This window comes from Castor canadensis, chromosome 15 (genome assembly GCF_047511655.1).
Source record: "Castor canadensis chromosome 15, mCasCan1.hap1v2, whole genome shotgun sequence".
Lineage (NCBI taxonomy): Eukaryota > Metazoa > Chordata > Mammalia > Rodentia > Castoridae > Castor > Castor canadensis.
In genome coordinates, this window is record NC_133400.1 from 67,891,485 (window position 1) to 67,916,393 (window position 24,909).

The 24,909-nt window shown below is 41.5% G+C and overlaps 2 protein-coding genes across 2 annotated transcripts in view; one reads left to right on the top strand and one right to left on the bottom strand.

The window, feature by feature from the left end:
- LOC141417494 (neutral amino acid uniporter 4-like) overlaps positions 1–7,702 on the bottom strand; it is a 58,777-nt gene extending 51,075 nt beyond the window's left edge. The window contains exons 1-4 of the mRNA XM_074056402.1: positions 7,597–7,702; positions 6,381–6,492; positions 5,540–5,628; positions 4,114–4,209 (exon numbers count right to left, since the gene is read on the bottom strand). Coding sequence (XP_073912503.1) covers positions 4,114–4,209; positions 5,540–5,628; positions 6,381–6,476 — 281 coding nt within the window. The 5' untranslated portion in view covers positions 6,477–6,492; positions 7,597–7,702. The remainder of the gene's footprint in view (positions 1–4,113; positions 4,210–5,539; positions 5,629–6,380; positions 6,493–7,596) is intronic.
- Positions 1–24,909, top strand: part of LOC109700328 (cyclin-Y) — a 666,198-nt gene that overhangs the window by 551,024 nt on the left and 90,265 nt on the right. The window lies entirely within an intron of this gene.

Here is a 24,909-nt window from a genome sequence, read left to right on the forward strand (position 1 = left end):
CACAGACTTCAGGATATATTTCTCATGTTTTGTAAGACAGCTTCATAAAAATAAGCACACCATGTACTTCACAGAGTAATTATAAAGATCAAAATGCTGTATATCACAGCATGCAGATATAAAATCATAGGTTAAACAGAGCTTACTGATCACTCTCAGCACACATGAGAAACAGAGGAGTGCTGCCATCTTGCACAATCCTAAAATTCATTTCTTCATCGTAGTCCCATGTGAATGACTGGCAAGATGGTACATGTTATCAGCGCTTGACATCAACATCCTTATGAGGAATGGGGAGTCCTAGGAATATGCAATTTTTGGCACATCATCTACAAAAAAGTAATGCTAATGGAAGCACTGACACTTTATTTGATAAACAAGAGCACAAGCAGAACTGCTGGTTCTTTCCATCCCCTCACATGTCTCTTCTCTACATGCTGTCACTGGTCTCTCGCTCTATTCTACAATAACATATATCTGAGAGAACACCTGTACCTAAAGGATCAGCACAAGTTTAAGTTACAAATTTTTCTACCAGAAAAGTTTGTTTCATAAGTTGTCCTTTCTCTCATAGGATTTGGGAGTCTAGTGGTGGAAATCAACCTATAAATTAACTTTAATACAGTATGATCAAGGTTATTTTTTGAAGTCTTATAGAAGTGAGGAGAAAATAATAAATTCCAGGAAGAGGTGAAGAAAAGGATGTCATGGAGGAACAGCTATGGAAGGTTTCCCAGGTGACACTGAAACTGGGTTGGGAAATTTTCCAGAAATACACAAAACTTTTATAAATGCTGAGATGTGGAAATAAAGCGCTCACAACTAAATGTGACCCTTTAAGAGACCCTCTCATTTCTGTACAACAGCTCCACCAACTCTTTCAACATTAAACAGCTGTGGCTCAAGTGTAATCTACAGGGATGGACAAAATCAGGGGTTGGCAAAGCACAACCTGCAGAGCAAATATGGTCCACCATCTGGTTTTGCAAGTAAAACTTTACTGGAATACTGCCACATTTATTTACATATTGTTGTCTATGGCTGAGTTGAGTAGTTGCAACAGACACCATATGGCCTGAAAAGCAGAAAATACTTTTTACTTAACATTTTACAGAAAGTTTGCCAATTCTTGGTCTTAACATAAAATGAAGCACACTTTGTATTTAGAAAAGAGAGTCAAATGTATACTTATATATACTTCAAAGTTCTTTAGAAAACATATTTACATCATCATCTTGTATTAAACATCTGTAAGACAATATTTATTACGTATAATGTTTACTGCACTATATATATTTGGATAATTAATGTTACTGGCTGAAAAGATGGTTAAAGAAGATGGGGGTAAATAGGAATTAGTACCAGTCATAAAGAAATATGTCTGACTGTTTTGGCGTGAGTTTTTAGTCTGGTATTTTGCACGCTTGTCCACATAGACTGTCGACTGTGTTTGCCATCAAAGCTGCAAACCACCTCCTCTTCAAGCAAACCCTTCTAACACAGACAGAATATAGAAAACTATAATGCTGATACTACCTTTTTAAACAATGGCAGCAATTACTGGATTTTAGTAATAAATGCTCACTTTTTATAAACCTCACTTTTTTGGGCTGCTGGATAATCCATGTACTCTCTATAGAATATCAGAGTAAAGAATATGACCCTGAAATACCTATACATATGCTTTTGAGATCTAAATTTTGGGGGGTTGATTTTATTTTTATTTTGAGGGACTCGGTCTTGCTCCGTAACCTTGAACTCACAATCCTCCTGTCTCAGCTTTCTGAGTGCTGTGACCATAGACATGTGCCACTATCCCAGGCTAAATTTCAAGTCACTAAGTATTAGCAAATCATGTCATGGTCTGATCTGAAAGAACAGACATTGATACCATAAAACAAACAGAAAAATTAAAATAGTATCAGAAATCCAACTTGCAAAACAGAAGACTAAAGGAAAACCTGTAACGTTTATGAAAGGAAGACATTTTAGTATTTAACCCTGGCTTCCACAGAAGAAATGTGCCGTAAGCAGAGCATTAGAAGAAAATGATTTCACTAACTAGAGAAAAATACTCACTTGCTTTACATTTTCAGCTAAGAAGACAATATAAACACTGCAGAATCCCAGCTGTGTTATCACCAGAAAAAAGTCAACCACACTCTTATAGAGAATCCACGAATAAGTGTCAGTAAGAAGTGGTAAAATGTCAGTGTATTACTTCTCCTTTGGACTGCTATTTAGCTCCTTGTCATGGACTACTTTATGATAGAATATATTTTTTACTTCCTTAAGTAAAGAACATTTAAAATGTTTGCTTCCTACAAACATCATATATTATGATCCGTATGCCACTAGAATTATAGAGCAAGGAGGAGCAGAAATGTTTCTTCCTTTTCCCCCACATCTCCCTACCTTCATCCTGTTATAGTAAATTTCTTTCCTAATAAACTTTGCTATTGTTTTCACTACAAAACAAAAAAGAATTACAGAGCAAAAGAATGCCCAATTAAATTAAAAAGCCAAGTTTTTTACATCACTACCTATTCCTGAAATTCACCAGTTGGAGGACATCTGCTTATAAAACAATGTCATAAAAAATACCACACCTCTACAGCCCAAGTTCTTTTTCTTGTCGTGCAGTGTATTTTCCCCCCTCCCTATTCACGGCATTTGCAAATGTGTGACGCGTGCTTGGTACTATTCAAACCATTACTAAGGATGTAGAACGGAGAGCAAGAGGGCATAGCTTAAATCAAACAAGAGATCGCTTACTAGTTTTTTATTTTTAGTGAGTGATCTAGGAAATTCCAGCTATATAAAATACTAAACAGGAGTGAGAAAGAAATATCACCAAAGCTAGCAGTCAAAGTGACATTATTTGGGATGGCAGTTCTCAAGTCACAACATTTGCCTCCATGTTATCAATACACAGCCACACTTCATTGTTTTGGTCCAGAGACAAGGTGTGACTGCAACAGCATGCATCTATTAACCGATAATGGTCTCTTGTGTGACCATCAGTGTCAACAAAACCCACAGATCCTCCTTCTCACTTGGAATTAAAAGGCACCTGGCCTATCTTCATTCTGCCATAATGCTACCATTCTCTCCCTGGTTCTTCAGAGATATTATTTGTAAGTTACCTGGATACCTTAAAATAAATTCAAGTTTCCTTTCTCTGATGAATTACATTCAAGTATTTTAGTATTCCCTTAACATTTTTCACCTTTGATTTTAGTGTCCTACCCACAATGTTTCCAGCCATTTCTAACTGAAAGCCATTTTCCTTATAGAAGTAAACAAAGCTGCTTCTAATCTGGGGCAGAAGAAAGATGGGGTTTGGGGTTCTGGATTCTGTAGGCAAAACCGAAGTTCTTTTCCTAGTGTATATTATTTCCAAGTGTTAGGTTCTGTCTCCTTCCTTCTCCTCAGTATATCAAGAACTCAGGAACCTCATGAACTTATGAACAAACCTAAATTTATGAAAATCACCAGAAAAGCCTTCTTTAATCATAAACTACTAACATTGCTCTTTTTCTTCTTTAATTCCTACCACACACATTATCTGTACCACAGTTAGCATTTTGTTGATTATTCATGCTTTCTTAATTTTCTTAAATATCCTGTGTTCACCTGGCTTAGAGGTGCCATGTTATCAATAAGAAAGCTATCTAACTAATAAGACAGTAAGATATAAAATACAAACAGACCTCAGAGGTTTTATGAACATATAGTTAAACACCACAATTTTATCTGAAATAATGAGACTGTAACATTTTTCTTGATTTTTTGCCTTTCATTTAAAAAATTATTAAACATGATTATCTCATTGGTTGACCAGATACTTTATAAGTACCATTTTATTTAATCTATTATAAAAACTCTGTGAAATATAAGTTCATTTCATAGTGAGATACTCAAACCAAAACAATGAATAACTAGACCAAGGCTATTAAACAGAAAGTAGGTAGAGTTAAGATTTGAACCCAAGGCTGTCTAACTCTGAAGGCCAGTTATTATGTCCCCTCAGCTTTATTTATATCAGATTAGGAAACTTAAAAATTAACAAAATTTCAGCAGCTAGATATTAAAAACATAGCAAGTGCCTACCTTCCCCAAGCTGCTTGCTTCTGAAGACAACTCCAAGGGCTGGCTTCCATAGCAAGACTCACGGTGTCACTATAACCCAAGGCTGGCTTTTTAAACCTGTCATTTAATCACACACAAACACACACACACACACACAAAAGAAAAACATTTAGTTGGTCCACAAAACCACTCCTAAAAAGGAACATCTAATAAGTGGAAATAAATGAAAACAGGGCTATGAAGTGATAGATTAGTTTTCAAAATGTGAAGATCTATATACTCCTAAAAACAGGCCTCAAGAAATTATAAATCTTTATCTGTCCTTTTCATCAGAATTTTAATTTTTATCTACTGCTAAAGTTTACCTAGCTACAGAATTCAGAGGAGCTAGTATTTTTGCTTCGATGATTTTGATATTTCAAATACATGAAAAATTGACTAGACAGCTCCTGTTCAAATTATTTTATAATGTAACTGCATGAATTTCCATTATATTCTCATGTAAAGTATCTCATTTAATCTTCAAAATAGCACCATGAGGTAGGCATTATTTCACCATTCTTTCTCTCCAACCTTTTTGCAAGTATGTATAGTTATTTAAACATCGTAAGTGACATGCTTCTTTTTAAGAACATTCAACAATGACAAAAGAGCCAAGACTAGAATTCTGGTCTACTGGAATAGATTTTTTTTTTAATGGTTTGTTGTCCAGTAGAAATGTTTCATGATACAAAAATAAACAAAAAGGCATGTATTATTTTACTGATATCGACAAACCCCACACGTCGGTTCACAGCACTGAAGGCACTGTACCCAAAACTAAACTGCTAATAAATTAAAGACCTTGGACTATAACTGAAAGTGTACCACTGACTCCATTTCCTCTTTATATCTATTCTGATTTTCCCACTGGTACTAGGCAAAAAAAAAAAAGGCCACCCTATCTCACTAATAAGGTTCATATCATAAGTACTATGAAGATCCCTTGTTTGTGGATTCAATCAGACATGTATGAAAAACACTGTATTGGATATATTCAGACTTATTTTTCATGTCATTATTCCCTAATACAGCATAACAACTATTTGCATCGCATCTACACTGTATCAGGCATTACAAGTAACTAGAGACGATTTGACCTATGAGGAGGAAGTGCCTGGCACCACGCAAACACTCCATTGCTGAGCGTGAGGGACTTGTGCGCTGCAGATTTGGTGTCTGTGGAGATGGGACCAATACTCCAAGAATGTCAAGGATGACTAAACTGATGACTACATCTACATCTTATGCAACGCTACCCCACCCCATACTCATTATCTTAGATGTGTCTACATACAGATGAAAGGAAATACAGCTTCTGGTTGAAAAGCACAGACATACAAGGCTACGATGCTCTAAATAAGCACACAGCTTTAAAATAACTTAGACTTAATGAATCCACATTTACCTCTGACACAGAAAGTGACTGCAACGTACCAGTATGTGCGTACAGTGAACGGAAATGATTCCTGTGAACACAAGGCTGACTGGCCCAAGCTGTGGGAAAGAAAATGCAAAATGTTTAAATATTTAAATTTAAAGACACTGGTTAATCATAAAATCAGTAAGTCAGTGTACTACTGATTTTCAATGAAAAAAAACTGGACAAAATGATTAGTTATTTGCATAAGGGAAAAAATCAATAAACTTGATACAGAAAGGACATTAAGCAATATTTAAGACAACACGCACGACAGCACTGCAAAAAAAGAAATGGGTCCAATCAAAAGTGTTAAATATAACTTCTTTACTTTATAAATGAGTTCTCCCCATCGAGGTTCTCTGTAATTACAGTAATTTCTCTAACAATGTTTTAAATGTTTGTTTTTAAAAGATATCGTTACTCCTTTTGTTAACTATGTTTCCTTGTCTAAAAACCGTATACTTCATTCTGAGTCTAAAGAAAAATGGAGACAACACAATAATCTGCTCTATAACTACGTTTGTTGTTTTAAGTACACTGCTCAAATCTCTGAAATTCCAAAAGACAAAACCATACCTGGAAAGTTCCAATATTGTGCTAGGTTTCATGGGGATTTTGTCAAAAAACATAAATAAATAATTAAGAACAAATGAAAACAGTAATTCTCATCTTACATCATTATCAAGTTCACATAATTTTATCAATACAACAAAGATCTTCTAAATATCACTTCACCAGTTATATCTGGTGAGGCTGTATGCTAGCTGGCAGTGATTTTTGCTTACAATTACCTACAAGCTGGGTGCAGATTACAAAGAAGTCTTACCAGATAACAAAGAAGTCTTACCACTACGCCTGCATTTTTAATTGCCAATGGGAGTCCTAAAAGGCCTGTCCCAATATTTCCTTTAAGAAGATGCATCAGAGTTTGCACAAACCTGAAAAATAAAAATTGTGAGATTTAAACATTTTAGAACAAAAACTATTAAAATCACAATTTTAATTTTACTATTAGAAGGGAAGTGAAAATTTAATCTAGGTGACGAGCCTATTTCCACTTCACAAGTAATCCAGAATTCATACTTGGTTCCAGTCCTATCTTTGTTACTTACAAGTGGAACACAGAGAATTATTGTGGAAACTGAATGAGATATTTAACTGAAAGTGGTTTCGCAGGCTGAAAAGTGATAACAAAATGATTTTCTTGTAACATACTTTGCTGCTATGACTTCAGAACACTGGCACTGTCTGTATAATCAGGGCACTAAACACCCGGCCTATGATTATCAATCTGAGAGAAAGTTAATTAAAAGAAAAGCACAAGTTTAAAACTACCTGTGTTATCAGGTAAGGTAACAATTAATTTCCGAACAGCACGAATTCCCTCAGGGATCTGACCTAAGAATACTCGATAGGCAGCAGCTGAAGAAACTTTTCTTGACCAAGAGATTAAAGCTAGGAAGAGCACAGAATTGCTAGGCAAAACTGCTTGCCTAGAATCTCTTAGTTCATACTCTTCTCTTCCGACGAATTTCACGTTACTTTAATCACTGAGCTCCTTTCAGGATAAGAACTCATTAACGAGAAGGACACATCAGTGAGTTGTGTCTTCCCTACAACTTCGCTCACACCGCCCTTTTGCGTTCTCAATCCCCCTTCCCTCAGGACACAAGGCTGCCGACACCGTCCCCGTCCTCGCCTACGCCACCGCCGCCCCGGTCCTCGACGCAGACGCCACCCCCGTCCTCGCCGCCACCGCTGCCGCCCCGGTCCTCGCTCCCGACGCCGCCCTCGTCCTCGCCGCTGACGCCATCGCCACCGCCATCCTCACCGTCGTCGCCCCAGTCCTCGACACCGCCGCCACCGCCCTCGCCACTGCCCTAGCCGCCGCCTACGTCCTCGCCACCGCCGTCCTCGTCCCGGTCCTCGCCGCCGCCGCCACCCCCGCCCTCGCCTACAACGTCCCGGTCCTCGCCGCTGCCGCCTGCGCCACCCCTGTCCTCGCCTACGACGCCCCGGTCTCGCCGCCGCCGCCCCTTTACTCGCTGCCGCCGTCTTCGCCGCTGACGTTGACGCTGCCCGTCCTCGCCGCCGACGCCGCCAATGCCGTCCTCGACGAAGACGGCGTCCTCAACACCGCCAACCCCGTCCTCGCCTACAAGCCCCGGTCCTCGCTCCTGACACCGCCCTCACCGCCGCCCACGTCCCGGTCCTCGCCGCCACCACTACCGCCAGCGCCGTCCTCACCGTCGTCGCCCCAGTCCCCGCTGCCGACACCGCCCCTTCACTCGCTGCCGCCGTCTTCGCCGCCGACGTTGACGCTGCCCGTCCTCGCCGCCGCCCCTGTCCTCACTGCCGCCGTCCTCGCCGCCGCCCCTGTCCTCACTGCCGCCGATGCCGCCACTGCCGTCCTCGACGCCGCCAACCCCGTCCTGGCCGACGCCGACACCACCCCCGTCCTCACCTACGACGCCCCGGTCCTCGCTCCCGACGCCGCCCTCACCGCCGCCCACGTCCTCGCCACTGCCGCCTGCACCACCGCCGTCCGCGTCCTGGTCCTCGCCGCCGACGCCACCCCCGCCCTCGCTCCCGACGCCAACCCCGTCCTCGCCGCCACCCCGGTCCTCGCTGCCGACGCCGCCCTCGCCACCGCCGCTACCGCCAGCGCCGTCCTCACCGTCGTCGCCCCAGTCCTGCTGCCGACGCCGCCCCTTCACTCGCTGCCGCCGTCTTCGCCGCAGACGCCACCTCCGTCCTCGCCGACGTCGACGCCGCCACTGCCGTCCTCGCCGCGCACGCCGTCCTCAACGCCGCCAACCCCGTCCTCGCCGCGCACGCCGTCCACAACGCCGCCAACCCCGTCCTCGCCGCGCACGCCGTCCTCGCCGACGTCGACGCCGCCACCGCCGCCCTCGCCTACGACGTCCCGGTCCTCGCCGCTGCCGCCTGCGCCACCCCCGTCCTCGCCTACGACGCCCCGGTCTCGCCGCCGCCCCTGCCGTCCTCGACGAAGACGCCGTCCTCAACGCCGCCAACCCCGTCCTCGCCGCGCACGCCGTCCACAACGCCGCCAACCCCGTCCTCGCCGCGCACGCCGTCCTCAACGCCGCCAACCCCGTCCTCGCCGCGCACGCCGTCCTCGCCGACGTCGACGCCGCCACCGCCGCCCTCGCCTACGACGTCCCGGTCCTCGCCGCTGCCGCCTGCGCCACCCCCGTCCTCGCCTACGACGCCCCGGTCTCGCCGCCGCCCCTGCCGTCCTCGACGAAGACGCCGTCCTCAACGCCGCCAACCCCGTCCTCGCCGACGCCACCCCCCGTCCTCACCTACGACGCCCCGGTCCTCGCTCCCGACGCCGCCCTCACCGCCGCCCACGTCCTCGCCGCTGCCGCCTGAACCACCGCCGTCCGCGTCCCGGTCCTCGCCGCCGCCAACCCCCGCCCTCGCTCCCGACGCCAACCCCGTCCTCGCCGCCACCCCGGTCCTCGCTGCCGACGCCGCCCTCGCAACCGCCCACGACCTCGCCGCCACCGCTACCGCCAGCGCCGTCCTCACCGTCGTCGCCCCAGTCCTCGCTGCCGACGCCGTCCCTTCACTCGCTGCCGCCGTCCTCGCCGACGTCGACGCCGCCCTCGTCCCCGCCGCCGACGCCGCCACCGCCGTCCTCGCCGCCGACGCCGCCACCGCCGTCCTCGACGAAGACGCCGTCCTCGCTGCCGCCGCTGCCGTCTTCACCGCCACTGCTGTCCTCGACGAAGACGCCGCCGCCGTCCTCAACGCCGCCACTGCCGTCCTCGACGAAGACGCCGCCGCCGTCCTCGCCGCCCTCAACGCCGCCCTCGCCGTCCTCGCCGACGTCGACGCCGCCCCCGTCCTCGCCGCCGACGCCGCCCGTACTCGCCGCTGCCGTCTTCGCTGCAGCCGCTGCCGTCTTCGCCGCCACTGCCGTCCTCGACGAAGACGCCGCCACTGCCGTCCTCGCCGCCCTCAACGCCGCCCTCGCCGTCCTCGCCGACGTCGACGCCGCCCCCGTCCTCGCCGCCGACGCCGCTGCCGTCTTCGCTGCAGCCGCTGCCGTCTTCGCCGCCACTGCCGTCCTCGACGAAGACGCCGCCACTGCCGTCCTCGCCGCCCTCAACGCCGCCCTCGCCGTCCTCGCCGACGTCGACGCCGCCCCCGTCCTCGCCGCCGACGCCGCTGCCGTCTTCGCTGCAGCCGCTGCCGTCTTCGCCGCCACTGCCGTCCTCGACGAAGACGCCGCCACTGCCGTCCTCGCCGCCCTCAACGCCGCCACTGCCGTCCTCGCCGCCGACGCTGCCCTCGCCCGCCGTCGCCGCTGCAGCCCACCTGACTGTTCACGCCGGCAAGATGGCGGCGGCGGAAGCCGCAGACGACGGTACCTGCCGCCTCCAGGCCGAAGAGGTCGCTCCCGAGCGCTGCGATGCACGGAGGGATCCCGGCCGTGGATGCGCACGCGTCTCAGGTACGTTACGCGAGGCGTCCTTGGGTTGGCTGGGCCCGTAGGTGGGGGACACTGGGGGACAACTTGAGGTGGGGGCGGCTCCTGAGTTGGAGTAGGCGGGGCCTTTCATTCGGGTGATGGGCTCATTGATTGATTGACAGATCCGTCTCCCGAAGCCTTCTTGCTGCCTCCGGAAGACACAGGCTTCGTTCTTGGTTTGATGGTGTTCGGTTTTCATGAAGCATTGCGTTTGAGCATAGGGCACTTACCTTTTCCTTTTTGTTCTCAGCGCTGTGACAGTGCAGGACTCTCAGTAGGCTTGTTAATATGTCTGCCGCCTTCTTTAGAAATAGCATATTACTTTAACTCATCTAATGTGCTTTTAAAATAGTAACTAAAGGTTATACTTCGCTCACAATTCTTTAGTGTAATAAGTCTAGACATGTTCAAATAGATCTTACTCAACTGCCAACAGAAAAAACGTTTCTGGTGGGAAGCATACGTAGTAGTTTGAAAGTGAAGATAATCAGATACTAGGATTGGCTTATCTCATGGGCCCATGACAGGAAACGTCACCACCAGTCACACTTCTGAGCTGTAGAGAAATTCAGTCTGTATCTGTTGCTCTTTTGCTCCAATGTGTTATTCTCTAACGGATGAAATGGCACATGTGGTATCTTTAGGGGCCAAACAGCACAGCCAAGTATATATTTTATCAAGTAATACTGAAATTGATCAGGGAAACTACAAGATTAGCTTAAGGAGTTAGGAAAATTCTAGAGTGGGGTGTGATACCCAGCCTGCTGTACAAGAACCTGCCTGCCCTACTGTCAGTCAGGTGAAACATTTTTTTCCAAGCTTTCTTCTCTCACTCCCAGTTAGTGTTTTGGTATCTAGCAATCTGATTTAAGTTAATAGCTGCTCTTGTTCATACCCATTTCTTTATTGCTGAAACTCATACTGGTGATTACAGTGGGTGGTACTGGGCTATGAAAGCCAGTTTGTCCCAGATACACGTTACTGTTTTTAGTGTATTTATTGGCCTGTTGCTTTCTGAGCGCTTTTAGCGTTCTTTACAGCAACCATCTGTAGCTAAAAAATGAATTTGCAGTTTTCCAATCCAAATATACTCTTGTGACTCTTAAGTAAGGAATACACGATTTTGTTCCATGGTGACTAGTCAGTCATACCTAAAGTAAAACTCTAAAGCATAAAATGTATAACTTTAGCATTTAAATAAAAAACATCTTAATAGTCTATTGGTTTTATTTTCCTATAAAAACATTTTGGTCTGTATTCAACCCTTCCTTTCCAGAAAATTACTTCCAGTTCCTGGATTTATCTTTACATGAATTTTTTATAAGCCTTAATGGATTCAAAATGTATACAAGTAATAGATAAAGAGGTTGAAAAATTGATACCTATGGAGCATTTATAGAAGCTTGGAGAGTGTCAAGATACAAAGTATTCTAGCCAGTACTTTCAAAACAGAAGAGTATTGAGAAAATAGAATAAATACTGTAATACAGTTAGTAGTTATATTGTAATATAGTTATATTTAGTATTGTAATATAGTTAGTATAGTTAGTATTTAGTATTGTGATTTCAGAGCACAAGTTCAGATCACTAAGAATAATAAAATTGGATCGTCAAAAAGTTATAAGTATATTATTACAGACCTATAAAATATTGACATGTGAGATTTCAAATTGAGATCATAACAACTCCCTCCTCTTTTCCATAATAAAATTGACCTGTATTCATAATTAATAAAGGTATATCCTCAAAAGATCCAGAAAATATTGCAAAAACCAATCAATTGACTTTCAGTTATTATTAAACAAGCTATCTGTCGTGACAATTTCAAACAGTGAATCATTGTGTGGGGTTTCTAATAAGCCTGGATATTAACCCCAGCTCTGCTTTATCCAAGAAACATTGGATGCATTGTTTAACTTTTTAAGCTAAAGTTTTCTAGTCTCCAAAGTTACGGACAATAATAAGTACTTTATAGGATACTGTAGTGGTATAAGATGGATATATATACGTATATACACACACATATATATATTATGAACACCTTCAGAAGTTAATGAGTTGCCTTATAGTCTAGTCTTTTGTATCTATTAATATAGGTACTATGTCTTATATGTTTTTATATTAGTAAGGTCTAAATATTTGAAGATGTGAATTTATGCTTTTATATTTTAAATAGGTTTCTTAGGTTCTGCTTTTTACTTAATCTGACAGAATAATTACCATTATTTTTTAAACTGGTATATTTAAGTAATTCATATTTAAAATGATTATATTATTATTAGTTCAAGTGATTAAAATGTAAGTATCTTGCTAGTTGTTTCTCTGTTACATTTTTTCTTTCTTTTTTTTCCACTACCTTTTCTTGAATTGAAGCACAATTTCACGGTTCTGTTTTTCTCCTCAATAGACTTACTAATTTCTCCTCTTTAAAAAAAATTCTTTAGTGATACTCTTACAGTGTACAATGTACATTTTAAATTAATCTGGATCTACCTTCCAATAACATTATACTGCTTCATATGCAGTATGTACTGTCTACAACAGAATATTCCCGATACTCCCCACATACTGCTTACGCTATTATTGTCATACATTTTACTTTTACACAGGCTAAGTACTTTTAGAACCATTGTGTGTAAGAAATAAATAAATTTTATCTCATTTTCATTCATTCCAGTTTCTATCCTCTTCATTTCTTTTTGTACATCTGATCCAAGTTTCTCATTGATATCAAATGTATTACACCTAAAATATCTTTCCATACTTCTTATAGAGTGCATCTGAATTGTACAACATCATTCTACCTGACCCTTCTCGTGTCCATTTGTCTCTGTTTTCTTTGTTCTCTTTCCCCTCCTGCTTTCTCTGTCATCTCTTTATTTTTTCCTTCCTTTTTGTGATATGCTTCTCTTAGAATTAGATTGTTATCTTCAAAATGCCACATTTTCAAGAATATGTTGAAGTTTTAAAATACAATAAGCTGATTTGCAATCAGTGAATGCCCAGCAGCACGGGACAGACTTTCAATTGTGCACAAGTTCCACTGATGTAAGTGGAAAATGCAGGAGCTCTAGTCTTTGTAGGACAAGTATAAGTACAAGTGTAAGTAACAAAATAAAGAAAGACTCTCCATGAGCAGTGTGATCTAAAAAGATGAGACAGAGACACTGCAATCCAAGTGACTGTGAAATACCCCTAATGAACTCTCTCAACTCTGCTTCCTCTGAGCTTCCTTCCAGAGCAGGGAAGCCTACAAAGCAAGTCATCTCACTTGAAAGTGCGGCTAGTGGGAGGAAGAAAGACAAAAGTCCCAGGCTGGAGGCAGATTCTGAATTAGTGATAAGCTGCTGCATCCCACATGCAGAGGCTTCTTTCATTTCCGGCAGAAAGTGTTTTATTAAACACACTATACTACTTGGCAGTGTCCTTCATTAACTTTCTGCTTTGCTAATGCGGTTCCTGGAAATAAGCAGATCTAGTTTTCTATTTATCTCCATGTTATGTAAACAGCTACTGCAAGCCAGGGAGGCAAACAGCAGGGTTAGATTTGAAGAGTCTTCTTGTAGTTAGCATTGCGTCTGGTAAAATGGTCATTGGTCACATTCAGAGGCTTCGAAAAGATGCAAGGTGGGGAGAGTCTGGGGCTGCAACATATTAGAAATGAATACAGAGGTGCCTGTTTTATCTTCTCGTTACTCACCCTTGTTTCTGTTTGTCTCTCTCCCTCTCTCTCTTTCCTGTGCTTCTGGTTTTATTTTGTTTCCTTTCTGGAAGAGCTTATAAAAAAGATAACATAATTTAATAATTGGACCAGTTCAGTATGAAAATGCTTAAATCAACTTTTAGTCTCAGAACAAAAATACAAAACAAAGTGAATCAACACCATCACCACCACAACAATGAAGCTTGCTTTTCCTTGGGCTTTCCCTCTTGTGAGAGTTGTGTCTATGGTTCTTGGATCAGCCTTTTTCAAATGTAAATTTCCACATCAGGAATGATTGATTTGAACCAACATTGCTGGAGCGGCACTGTTCATCCCTTCCCGCTCCAGCATACAATGAGCTCCCTCTGTGCAGCAAACAGACCCAGGACTGGGAACCAGGGGTGAGCTACTCACTGGAGATAATAACACAGTAGCTCGTGTCCCTGCCATTAGAAATCAAGTGTCTGGTGGTGGAGAACAGATGAAAATCACAGCACAGTGCACTTTTATTTTTACAACAAACACGCACAGTGCAGTAATTTAGCAAATGGATTGTTCTTGATAATTGAATAGCCTGTGTAGCAAACAGCCGATTCTTTGATGAATTAAGTAGATAGGGGCCTGTACCCAACAATACAGTTCCAAAAGTCACTGGGTCTTTCTGATGATTCAGAAAGTTGTGAAAGCTGTGTAGTATTTGTTGCGGGATGTTGAGCAAGGTATTTAACCTCAGTGTGTTTTCTCATCTGTAACATGGGACTGATCGTCATATTTCCCTCATACATTGTAAGCATGAAGTACAGTGTATGAAGACTTAGTGCGGTGCCTGGCACAATGTGAACAGTCAATTCCTATTAGTTATTTTTAATGTAATCTTGTAAAATCTTTCATTAATAAGGAGCATGATTGTCACAAAGTAAAAATAACACTAACTTTTTTTTTAAACTTTTAAGTTTGGAATAATTTCATATTTACAAAAAATTTGCAAAGACATCACAGTATTTCTGTATATACTTACACAATTGTAGTGCATTTGTCAAACCTAAGGAACTGACATTGATACATTACTATTGACTAAACTCCAGACTTACCTTGATAGTTTGACTAATACTGGTCTTTTGAATATCACTTATTTCGACTTTATCGGAATTTGATTTTGTCTCATGTTTTTTCTCATGACTGTATCAGGGCCTTGGGCTTTGGAAAGAATATCCCAGACATATAGTGTCCTCATCACTTCATATGGGAAGGTATCAATATGATTTATCATTGGCAAAAGTAACAGTTCCTGTTTTTCCCTTTCAATATTGACTTTTAGGAAGCAAGTTTCCAAGTCCAATTCAAACTTAAAAGGAAGAATATTAACCCCCACACCCTGAAGCTTTTTAAAAAATGTCTTTGGAATTTTTTTGTGAAGGAGGCTTGTCACTTTCCTCCCATTTATGTGTTTATTCTGTCAGTATGGATTCATGCGCGTGCGGATGTATATATATTATACTTTGGCTATAATCTAGTACTACATTATTTTGTTGCTCATTGGCTCTGGCTTTGGCTATTGGGAAAAGTAGCGCTTGTGCATAAAATGGATGCAAACCGCGTGTCATTAGCCGGGAGGCCTCAATAATTGCAGTCATTGAAGCTGAGTGGAAAGAAATTTTGAGCAGATCTCTATCAGGGAAACCCCTAGTCATGGTGCACAGGAAGCTACACAATAGGGACAGTTCAGTGATGGAGTGGCACTTTAGCGGGATGCTTAAATGTCTTAATGAAGGTAATAAAAAGAGTGGTGTGTTATGTAGTGGAGAGCTGATTTTGCTTGGCTGCACCTAAGCATTTTGGAAACAGTCTTTGTCTCAATTGGTGACATGCTTGTGTTTTAGACTGTGTTTTGGGGGGGATGATATCTGTCTGAATGAAACAGAAAGATTAACACAAACAATATGTAATGCACATTTTGCTTTACTATCACTCACTTCATGTAGTGAGAATCAAAACTGCGAGAATGAAAACCTGAGACTAACTGATAGTCCTCCTTGGGAATCACTCACTACAGTAAACTAATCAAGTGTGGAAAATAGGTCTTGTAAATAATACAGATGCTCTGGCTTTCATGAGAGGAAAGAAAAAGAAATGTAGATAGTGGGATGGATATTAGCAGAAAAATTTATGCTGAACAATATCGCCAGAGAAGATGAAAGGTAGTAACCTAAGTCAGCCTAATTTTCATACAAACTATAATGGAGCATTATGTTTCATGTGTATGTATGCACAGAATTTCTAGATTTATTCCATATGGAATACGTGCCTCTTCTCTCCTTTATTTCACATGTCCTTTGTTATTTTCGAAAGTCTTTATGCAATCATGCTTTGAATGCTACTAGGTAGGTTCTTGAAATGTTAACACTCATAAAAATGATGCAACAAAAGAGGCATTTTGAGAAATATCATCTACACTACTTCTGTGTTCTTTTAAGACCTCAAGAGCTTTCTTTTCTTAAGTCAAAGATGTTTACCTGTGCCTCTACCCCTCTCTCTCTCTCTCTCTCTCTCACACACACACACACACACACACACACACACACACACACGCACACACACACACACACACACACGCGCCCCTATTCTCCATTTAGGACTCAGCTTAACTCTCAATTTCTCATAAAGTGTTTCCTGGGCTCACTCTTACGTAGTTCAGTGCTCTTACACTCTCTTAAAACCCTGCCAAGTGGGAAGACATTTCCTCTGCCTCTTAAATCTGTCCCTGGAGGCCTGCAAATTAAACTAACAAAGATGGATTAACAGAAGAAAAGGCACACAGTTTTTTTTTTTTTTTTAATGTTTACATGCACAGGAAATCACATAAACTCAAAGAAGCGGTTAGATTTGTAAGTATGTATATGTATATATATATATGTATATACATGTATGTTTAGAACATATATGTATACACACACACACTTCAAGAAATGTTAAATGTGGAGTGGGGAAATGACAGGACATGTAACAGAGAACTAATGGAAAGTGAAATCTAGTAAGGACTGTTCAGGTAAAGATTTATTGTGTTGGTTTTTTTCTTTGTTCTGTTTTTTTAGGTACTAGGGATTAAACCCAGAGCCTCCTGCATGCTAGGCAAACACCCAGCCACTGAGCTACATCCCCAGCCCTAGATTTATTTTGATATTGAGTCCCCAATATCAAAGGAGGAGGAGGAAAAGGAGGAGGAGAAGGAGGAGGAAGATGGAGATGAGGAAGAGGAGGATAAGAGCTATGATAAGAGCTGTTCTTCTCTCCTTGGGATGGTGGATCAGGGGTGAGGAACTTACCTTTCTCAAAGAGAAATTTATGCCCTGCCTTTAGGCAGATAAGGAGTGGGCAAAGGACTCTTCCTGCCCCTGTTGATTCTTAATTTCCTTCAACTCAAAATTATTTTTACGCCAAGTGGCATATTTTGGTTTGGGGCAAAATATCATGGCCTGTGATAGTCTGTTCTTGGCAAATTTTGCAAATTTGTGTAATATTGGGTTCTCTGCTATTAGGCTGTAATCCCTTTGAAGGCAAGAACCTTGTCTGTTATTCGCCCTATATACACAAAGTCTAACATAACACCTGGAACTTTAGTTTTACTGGTAAGTATATCATCATGTGAACAAGACAACATTCAACCAAGGAATGCTTTTAGTTGCATTAAAAAAAAAAGTCTTTTTTGTTGAAGATTTTAGAATACAGCTGAGATACTTTGTTGAGAGTAAACTTTAGATTGTTCATAGCAATAAAACTTTTTATGGTATATAATCGTAATAACATGCTATATAAACTTACATGATGCTTTATCAAGTACTTTTCTGTATGCAAATTCAATCTGCCTCAAATTTCTCCAGAACAATACAAATTTTTCACTTCTCAAAAGAGGAAACCAGTTATGAGCCTGTGTCTCACTTCTGTAATCCTAGCTACTTGTGAGGCTGGGATCAGTAGGATCACAGTTGGTAGCCTGTCAGGGCAAAATGTTTACGAGACCCCAGTCTCAACCAGTAGCTGGGTGTGGTGGTGTGTGCCAGTCATCCCAAACTATGTGGGAGGCTGAGACTTGGAGGATCATGGCTCCAGGCCAACCTGGGCAAAAAAATTTTCCATCTCAGTGGATACAAGCTGGGCATGGTGTTGCATGCCTGTCATCTCAGTGACTGCAGGAAGCATAAAATAGGAGGCTCATGGTCTGGACTGGCCTGATCAAAAAGAGAGGCCAGTCTCCAAAATAACCAGAGCAAAAGGGCTGGAGGTGTGGCTCAAGCAGCAGAGAACCTGCCCTGAATTCAAACCTCAGTACTGCATAGATAGATAGATAGGTAGATAAATGATAGATAGACAGTTGATAGCTAGATGATAGATAAATGATAGATAAATGCTAGATAGATGATAGATACATAGATACTTAGATGATAAATAAATGATAGTTGATAGATAGATGATAGATAGATAGATAGACAGGTAGGTAGATAGATAGATGGGCAGGAAACAGAATGAGATTTCAAGAGGTTACATGACTTAGCCTAACACAACATTGGAGAGAACAGTGGGTAGCTGAGCACTGTCCTCTGATTGAACAGTGAGCCAACCTCCAATGGACTACTGGCATCTCCCCTGGCTTGAGAATGACAGGGCATTGTGAGTGTCCCCATAGCATGTGAGTCTATATTTTTTGTAGTTTGTGATTTTAGTTTTTCTCCATAAGTTTATGCTAGTAGTTTCTAGAAGCAAGTATTTCCCTATGTTAGACTAGAGCACATTTCTTGTTGGTTTATTATGTTCCAGTCATCATGTGTTTCACACAGCTTGAGTAGTTCTTATCTGAAATGCCTATAGACAGAAATGACTTGAATGTTTTTAAATACAGATTTTGGAATATTTGCCTATATATCTATATCTATATCTATATATATCTCCTGAATATAGATGGAATATTCAGGGATGGGACCAAAAGTCTAAAGAAGAACTCATTTGTGTTCCTTATCCACCTTATACATATAACCTGAAAGTAATTTTATAATATATTTTAAATAATTTTGTACCTGAGACAGTTTTGTGGTATAGAATTTTCCATTGTGGCATGTTTTGGCACCCTGTTCTCAAAAAGTTTCAAACTCTGGATCATTTTGCATTTCAGAGGTTTGGCATAAGAAGGCTCAATTTATTAGAGTCTATGTTTTCCTCTCCTTTACATTTTTTTCATGGGTGTCTGGGGTACTGTGGATTGAATGGCTGACCTTGTGCTTTGTTCTACTGCTTGTGCCGTACCTCAAATCCTTTTGCTTTTAGATGTTAAGATAAGGTCTTGCACTTTTGCTCAGACTGGCCTCAAACCATGATTCTCCTATCTCTGCCCCCCAACTAGCTGGGATTATAGGCATGTACCACCACTCCTAAACTCTTGTCCTTTACATTTATCTATATTTTATTCTAAAACCTCTGTCACCCAGCCAGAATGAAGTTCTGTCCCATTCCTCAATGGCAGTCCTCCTTGCTTGCTACTATGTGGGGCTCCCATTATTCCATACCTCAAAAAGTGTAAAATGGGTTCTCTGGACATTGGTTTCTTTGCCATCATGAAGGACCCGGCCCAAATGACGCCTTGAGATAGAAGGACTCTGCTATTCCAGTACTGTAGGAGGCTAGGGTGTTCAGTGTAACAATAACACACTGGTTTGCTGTGGATCCATCACCTCCCTGGGGTGCTGCTAAGGAGGGCATAAGCTCCTCACTCCTTCTGGGAATCCCTCCCAATGTTCATGCTTTCCCCCAGCTGTTGGAGACTCTCCTCCTCTTTGCTCTTGTTTCCTTAGAGAAACGCCATTGCTCAACTTCTCTCTGGGGTGTGCATAACATCTCAGTAAGGAGTTGAGACATTTACAAAAGGAAAGAAAAAACATTGACATCTGCTTCTTATGTTTTCCACTCTGAAAAAAAAAATCCCAAAAGCAATGAAGTAGTAAGGAATTACTGGGCTATCTTAAATAAATGAAGGGAAAATTATGAGGGGAACAAACATAATCCTATCTTAACATAGCACCCTCCCGTAGCTATCTTCTCCCCTTTAGACAGTAAGTATCTTGACGGTTTTTGACGGTAGTAAATATGTCCTTTCAATTTTGATACTGTGGCACCTTACAGAGTCTCCAATGTGGTAGGTCCTTACTGTTGTGGAAAGGAGAGAGGAAGGATTGAAAAGGGAAATGAAGAGAAAGAGGAAAGAAAGATGAAAAAAGAGAAAGATGGGGTGAAGATATAATTACACATATCAAAATGTAGCAAGAGTTCGTTCAACACAGAAAGTATGGTAGTCATGTTGCTAAATTCTATCTGTAACATAAAAATTCCCCAGGACCTAAAAATTAGAAAAGGAGGCATGCTTCAATGCATATAACCAAGGGTAAAACAAAACAGATGTTGTTGGTCTACAAGATACCAAGAATCTGCTATCTCCATAGTTTTTCAATAGAGACCATTCCAAGGCATAGAAACTCGGTTCACTATAACTCCCAACATCAAGTCCAAGATGGACTGAGTCAGGAGGGGCACTTGACCTGGTAGTGTTTTACCACTTTAACCAAGAAGTTACCTTTTGTGAAAAGATGAGCTCAACCTCTCAGCTTCTTGAGAGTCTTGAGAGTAAGGTAGCCAACAGAGGGCACTGAGGCAGAGAAATCAGTACAGCAAGAGTCTGGGCAGTTCTAATGAGTCAAGAGGAAACTGAAGCTGAAGAGATGAGATCATCTCTCCAACACTGATCCCCAAATGAGCAGCTAAAGAATGAGGAAACACTAAGATAGACAATGGAGAGGAAAATAACATGATGCTAGATCAGGACTACTTTGGGAGGCATTTGAAGACAGAGAGAGATAAAGACAGAGAAAGAAAATGGGTGTGGGGGGAAGGAAAGAAGGAAGGAAAGGAAGGAGGGAGGGAGGGAGAGAGGGAAGGAAGGAAGGAAGGAAGATGGAGGAAGAACAGAAACAGACAGAGCCACATGAGGGTGCTCATGGCTCAGGACAATGAAGGAACATGTAGATGGCCTCTAGAGTGGTCTTCTCCATGTCATTATCAGCTCCCTCTTAGGAAAGTAATTCGTCTCGGGTCTTCCACGCCTTCAGCTAAATTCTAGACTAAAAAAGTAGTGAGAAAGAGTAAAGGAGCAGAGGCCAAAATTTCCTACCCCTCTTCAGAAACAATGTCAGCAGTCATCCTTAGCAAGGGACTTTCAACTGTGGCTAAGACTCTCAGGGTTACTTGTGCAATTTTAAAATACATGGAAGTCTGGAAATGCTAATGTGTTTAAAATCCACACATGTAAAATCACAGGGATTCTCAGGTACAGATGGAAGTTAGAAGATCATTGTAGCAACACCTCTGTGTATAAAGTAGCCCTAAGCATTACCATCCTTTGCAAATTCTGTTTTTTTCTTTGTTATGGAGGCTTGGAAAACATAAAGGCCCTAACTCTTTCTTCCAAGCTAAGAAATAGGTCATGACATGAATTGTTTAGATGATAATCATGTAATTAGGTATCTATACAACCTAATTTATGAGCCAGTTCTTTTTAAATGATCTACTTTATTCAGTATGCTATTCTTCCTTCATTTTTAAAAAATTAATTTACTGTATACTACTTCCAGTTCCTGGAATGTAGTAGTCTAGCTGTGGGGAGGGTGATACACTTACATACACAATGACCAGCAAAACAGTAGGCACGTCCATTAAGAATGTGATGTAAGTTAGAGTTTATAGTACTGGAGTTGCAAAGTAATGTCTGGTGGAATGATGGAGTTAGAGATTACTTGATCTGTTTACATGATTCTTGATTTTTATATTTTCTCTATAATTCTCTCCTGTACCCCAGACTGCTGCTTTTTACTTAAGCACTGGTCTAGGGATATATGTCCTGTATCCTGCCTTTTTTTGGTGGCACTAGGGTTTGAACGCAGACTTTGCCCTTGTAAAAGCAGGCACTCTACCATTTGATCCACACCTCCAGTCCATTTTGGTCTATTTTGGAGATGGGATCTTGAGAGAACTATTTGCACAAGCTGACCTTAAACTACAATCCTCCCAATCTCAGCCTCCCAAGTAGCTAAGATTATGGTCATGAGCCACTGTGCCTTGCCCAGTTTTCCCCATTTTTGACTACTTTCCCAATGATTCTGCCATCAAGGTATTTATCTCTAGTCACTGCAACTTTAATAAGAAGGAATCATAGCATGCATTAATTATCAATTATACTCAGTCCAAACGGGAGGCATAGGGAAAAAAATGTCACTCTTAGATGGTAGGGTACCCCTGGAAACGGGTAGTAGTCATATAGAGTCCCAATTCAATTTGGCAAATATTCCTGACTACAGGGAAGTCCTGAAACATACTGTAGCAACAGAGCAGCATGTCTCCTTAATCCAGTTCATTAATGAAGATCTTTTTTCTGTTTTCCTGAGGTATGAATACTCCAAACCACAGGCTTACATTTTGACAGCTAATTTTGCAGGTTATAATATTCCCGCTTAACCCAAGAGAAAAAAAGAGATGGATGATTGAGATTAATCATTTGTAAAATTATAATTCTGTCACAGATAATAATTTGCAAGATATTTCCCTTTTCTGAAATCCCTAGAATGCACCATAAATTGTCACACTTTGTAACAGAACATGTAACACATTAGGGGAGTCCTAATACAGCAAGTCGGCTAGAAAAACAAACCAATTGCCTTATAATTGGCATGTTCTCCCCGTGACTATTCTCCTCCAAAGGAATATTGTGCCTTGAGTGAAGAAGGGTTTAAAAAATTATTATTCAAGAAGGGGTTATCTTCATCTTATTACCATTTGAGTTGTAATATATGGTATTTCTTTACCTCACAGAAGCTGTTAGAACATACAATTGTGTGCCCAGAAGGCAAACTGATCTCTTGTGGACAAGTGAGCCAATTTAGAAAATTCTGATTAATTTTTAATTAAAAAAGACTATCAAAGTGAACATATAAAAATTGACTGTCTGAGAATGGTTACATGAGTCCACATGGACTTGCTGTAGTATTAGCAGAACTCTCTGTAAACTTTGCTTTATTTTCTAAGCCCATTTTATAAGGACTTAATACTGTTTCAACAACAAAAGCAAAGAAGCTTCAAGGATTTTATGTGAAATTTCCTGAGAGTGCTGAGGCTGAGTCAGACGCAATGGAAGGGGGGCTGTGGAGCTCTGTATTGTCTTAGCCTATGTTTAGCTGAGTTGCTTAGAGCAGAAGCTAACAAGATCAGGGTTATGAGCTCAGTGCTTGTGTGGGCCAGGCAGTTCTAGCTCTGCTCTGTCTACCTCTGCAGGCTACACAGAACTCAGATACACCAGTCTCAGGCATATATACTTCAGGGATCCAGGGATGAGAGACTTGAAATGAAATAAAATGCCCCATCCCTAATTCTTCTTTTAAAATATGACTGTAGTTGTAAATAGTATATTATGCATATTAAAAAACTCCCAGAGTAAATTCAAGTGTCTCACCATAAAAAATGATAGGTAAGATGTTATATATGTTAATTAGCTTGATTTATTCATGCCACACTATATACATAATTATAATCAAACATCACATTGAACCTCATAAACATATGCAGTTATTATTTGTCAACCAATAATTAAATATGTGCAGAAGGTATATTTTAAAATGCTAGAATAAAAGATTTGGGATGTTTTAACCATGAAGAAATGATAAATGTTTGAGGAGATAGATATTTTAACCTGATTTAAATTATATAATGCATACGTGTATCAAAATATTACATTATACTGCATAAATATGTATATAATTTTATGAGTTTACATATCAATTAAAAATAAGTAAAGAAACATTCCTAAAAGGACTACTTTCCAAGTGTTGGCCCTCTCACCAACCCCATAGTACCACTTTGATTTGAGCCACCACTCTCTCTCTCTGTCTTTTTTTTTTTTTTTTTTTGGTGATACTTGGGTCTGAACTCAGGCCTCATCTCATGCTTGCTAAGCAGGTGCTCTATCATTTAAGCCATTCCACCAGCCCAAAGCTAACTAACCACAAACGGATAAGAACCCCACTACTCTCTCTTGCCAAGATTATTGCAGTGCCTTCCAACACTTCTCCCTGCTACATTCCTTGCCTCCTTCAAATTATCCTCAACAAAGTAACTAAGTGATACTCTTACAACAAAATCTAGAACATCTCCCTCTTCTGCTCAAACTTCTGATAGTTTCCCATTCAATTCCAAGAAAAGGCCAAAGACTTTGATGTCCAAACAGAATTTAAGCCATTTCCATTTCCTCCATTTGGTTCTTGCAGTCTTCCCTCAACCCAATGGCAACCATCTTTTCCTATTGCCTTGGTAACATCTGGCATAGGCTCCACAGTGCGTCACACATCTTAAGAAAAGGCAGTGTGTCAGCAGCACATGTGCTTTATGAGGCAGTGCTTGAGGAGGGGGCAGGGGACAAATGCCTAGATTCCTTCATGAACTCGAGAGGGAGCAAAATGAAAATGAAAACTACAAATGAATCCTATTTTTTTTAATTCTTTGACAGCAACAAAAGCAAAATACAAAGTAGCATCTCAGTATCTCATAAATACAAGTTATCCCACTACACATAAAAAATAGTTTCCTGATGGCTGAAAAGTTAGGAAGCACTTCCTTGTAAGTGCACATTCTGAGGATAGAGAGTGTGACTCAGTATAAAGAAGGAGGTGATTTAAGGAGGTTAACTCTGAGCCTCAATATTCAGTGTCAACTCAGGAAGGACAAAGTACACAAGTCCAGAAGTACAATGCCTAGAATTTTTGGAAAAGAATTATATGAATCTTCCTTGAGACTATATTAGCAAATCTAATGAGGGAAGTCCCATAACACAATTTATTTTAGCAGTTAACTCTCCAAATAAAAAGTAATGCTTTACTTTTATATACTCATGTAGTCTCACTGGAGCAGGTTATATACATAAGGCATTCATGCATTCCCAAAATGTTTCATGAACTCCTACTGCAAGGCATGGTTTCATGTACTGTTTGGCACATATCAGTGAACAAAATGCAAATGAGCCCTGCCTTAATGGAGTTTATATTCCATGGGAAGGAGACTATAAAAGCC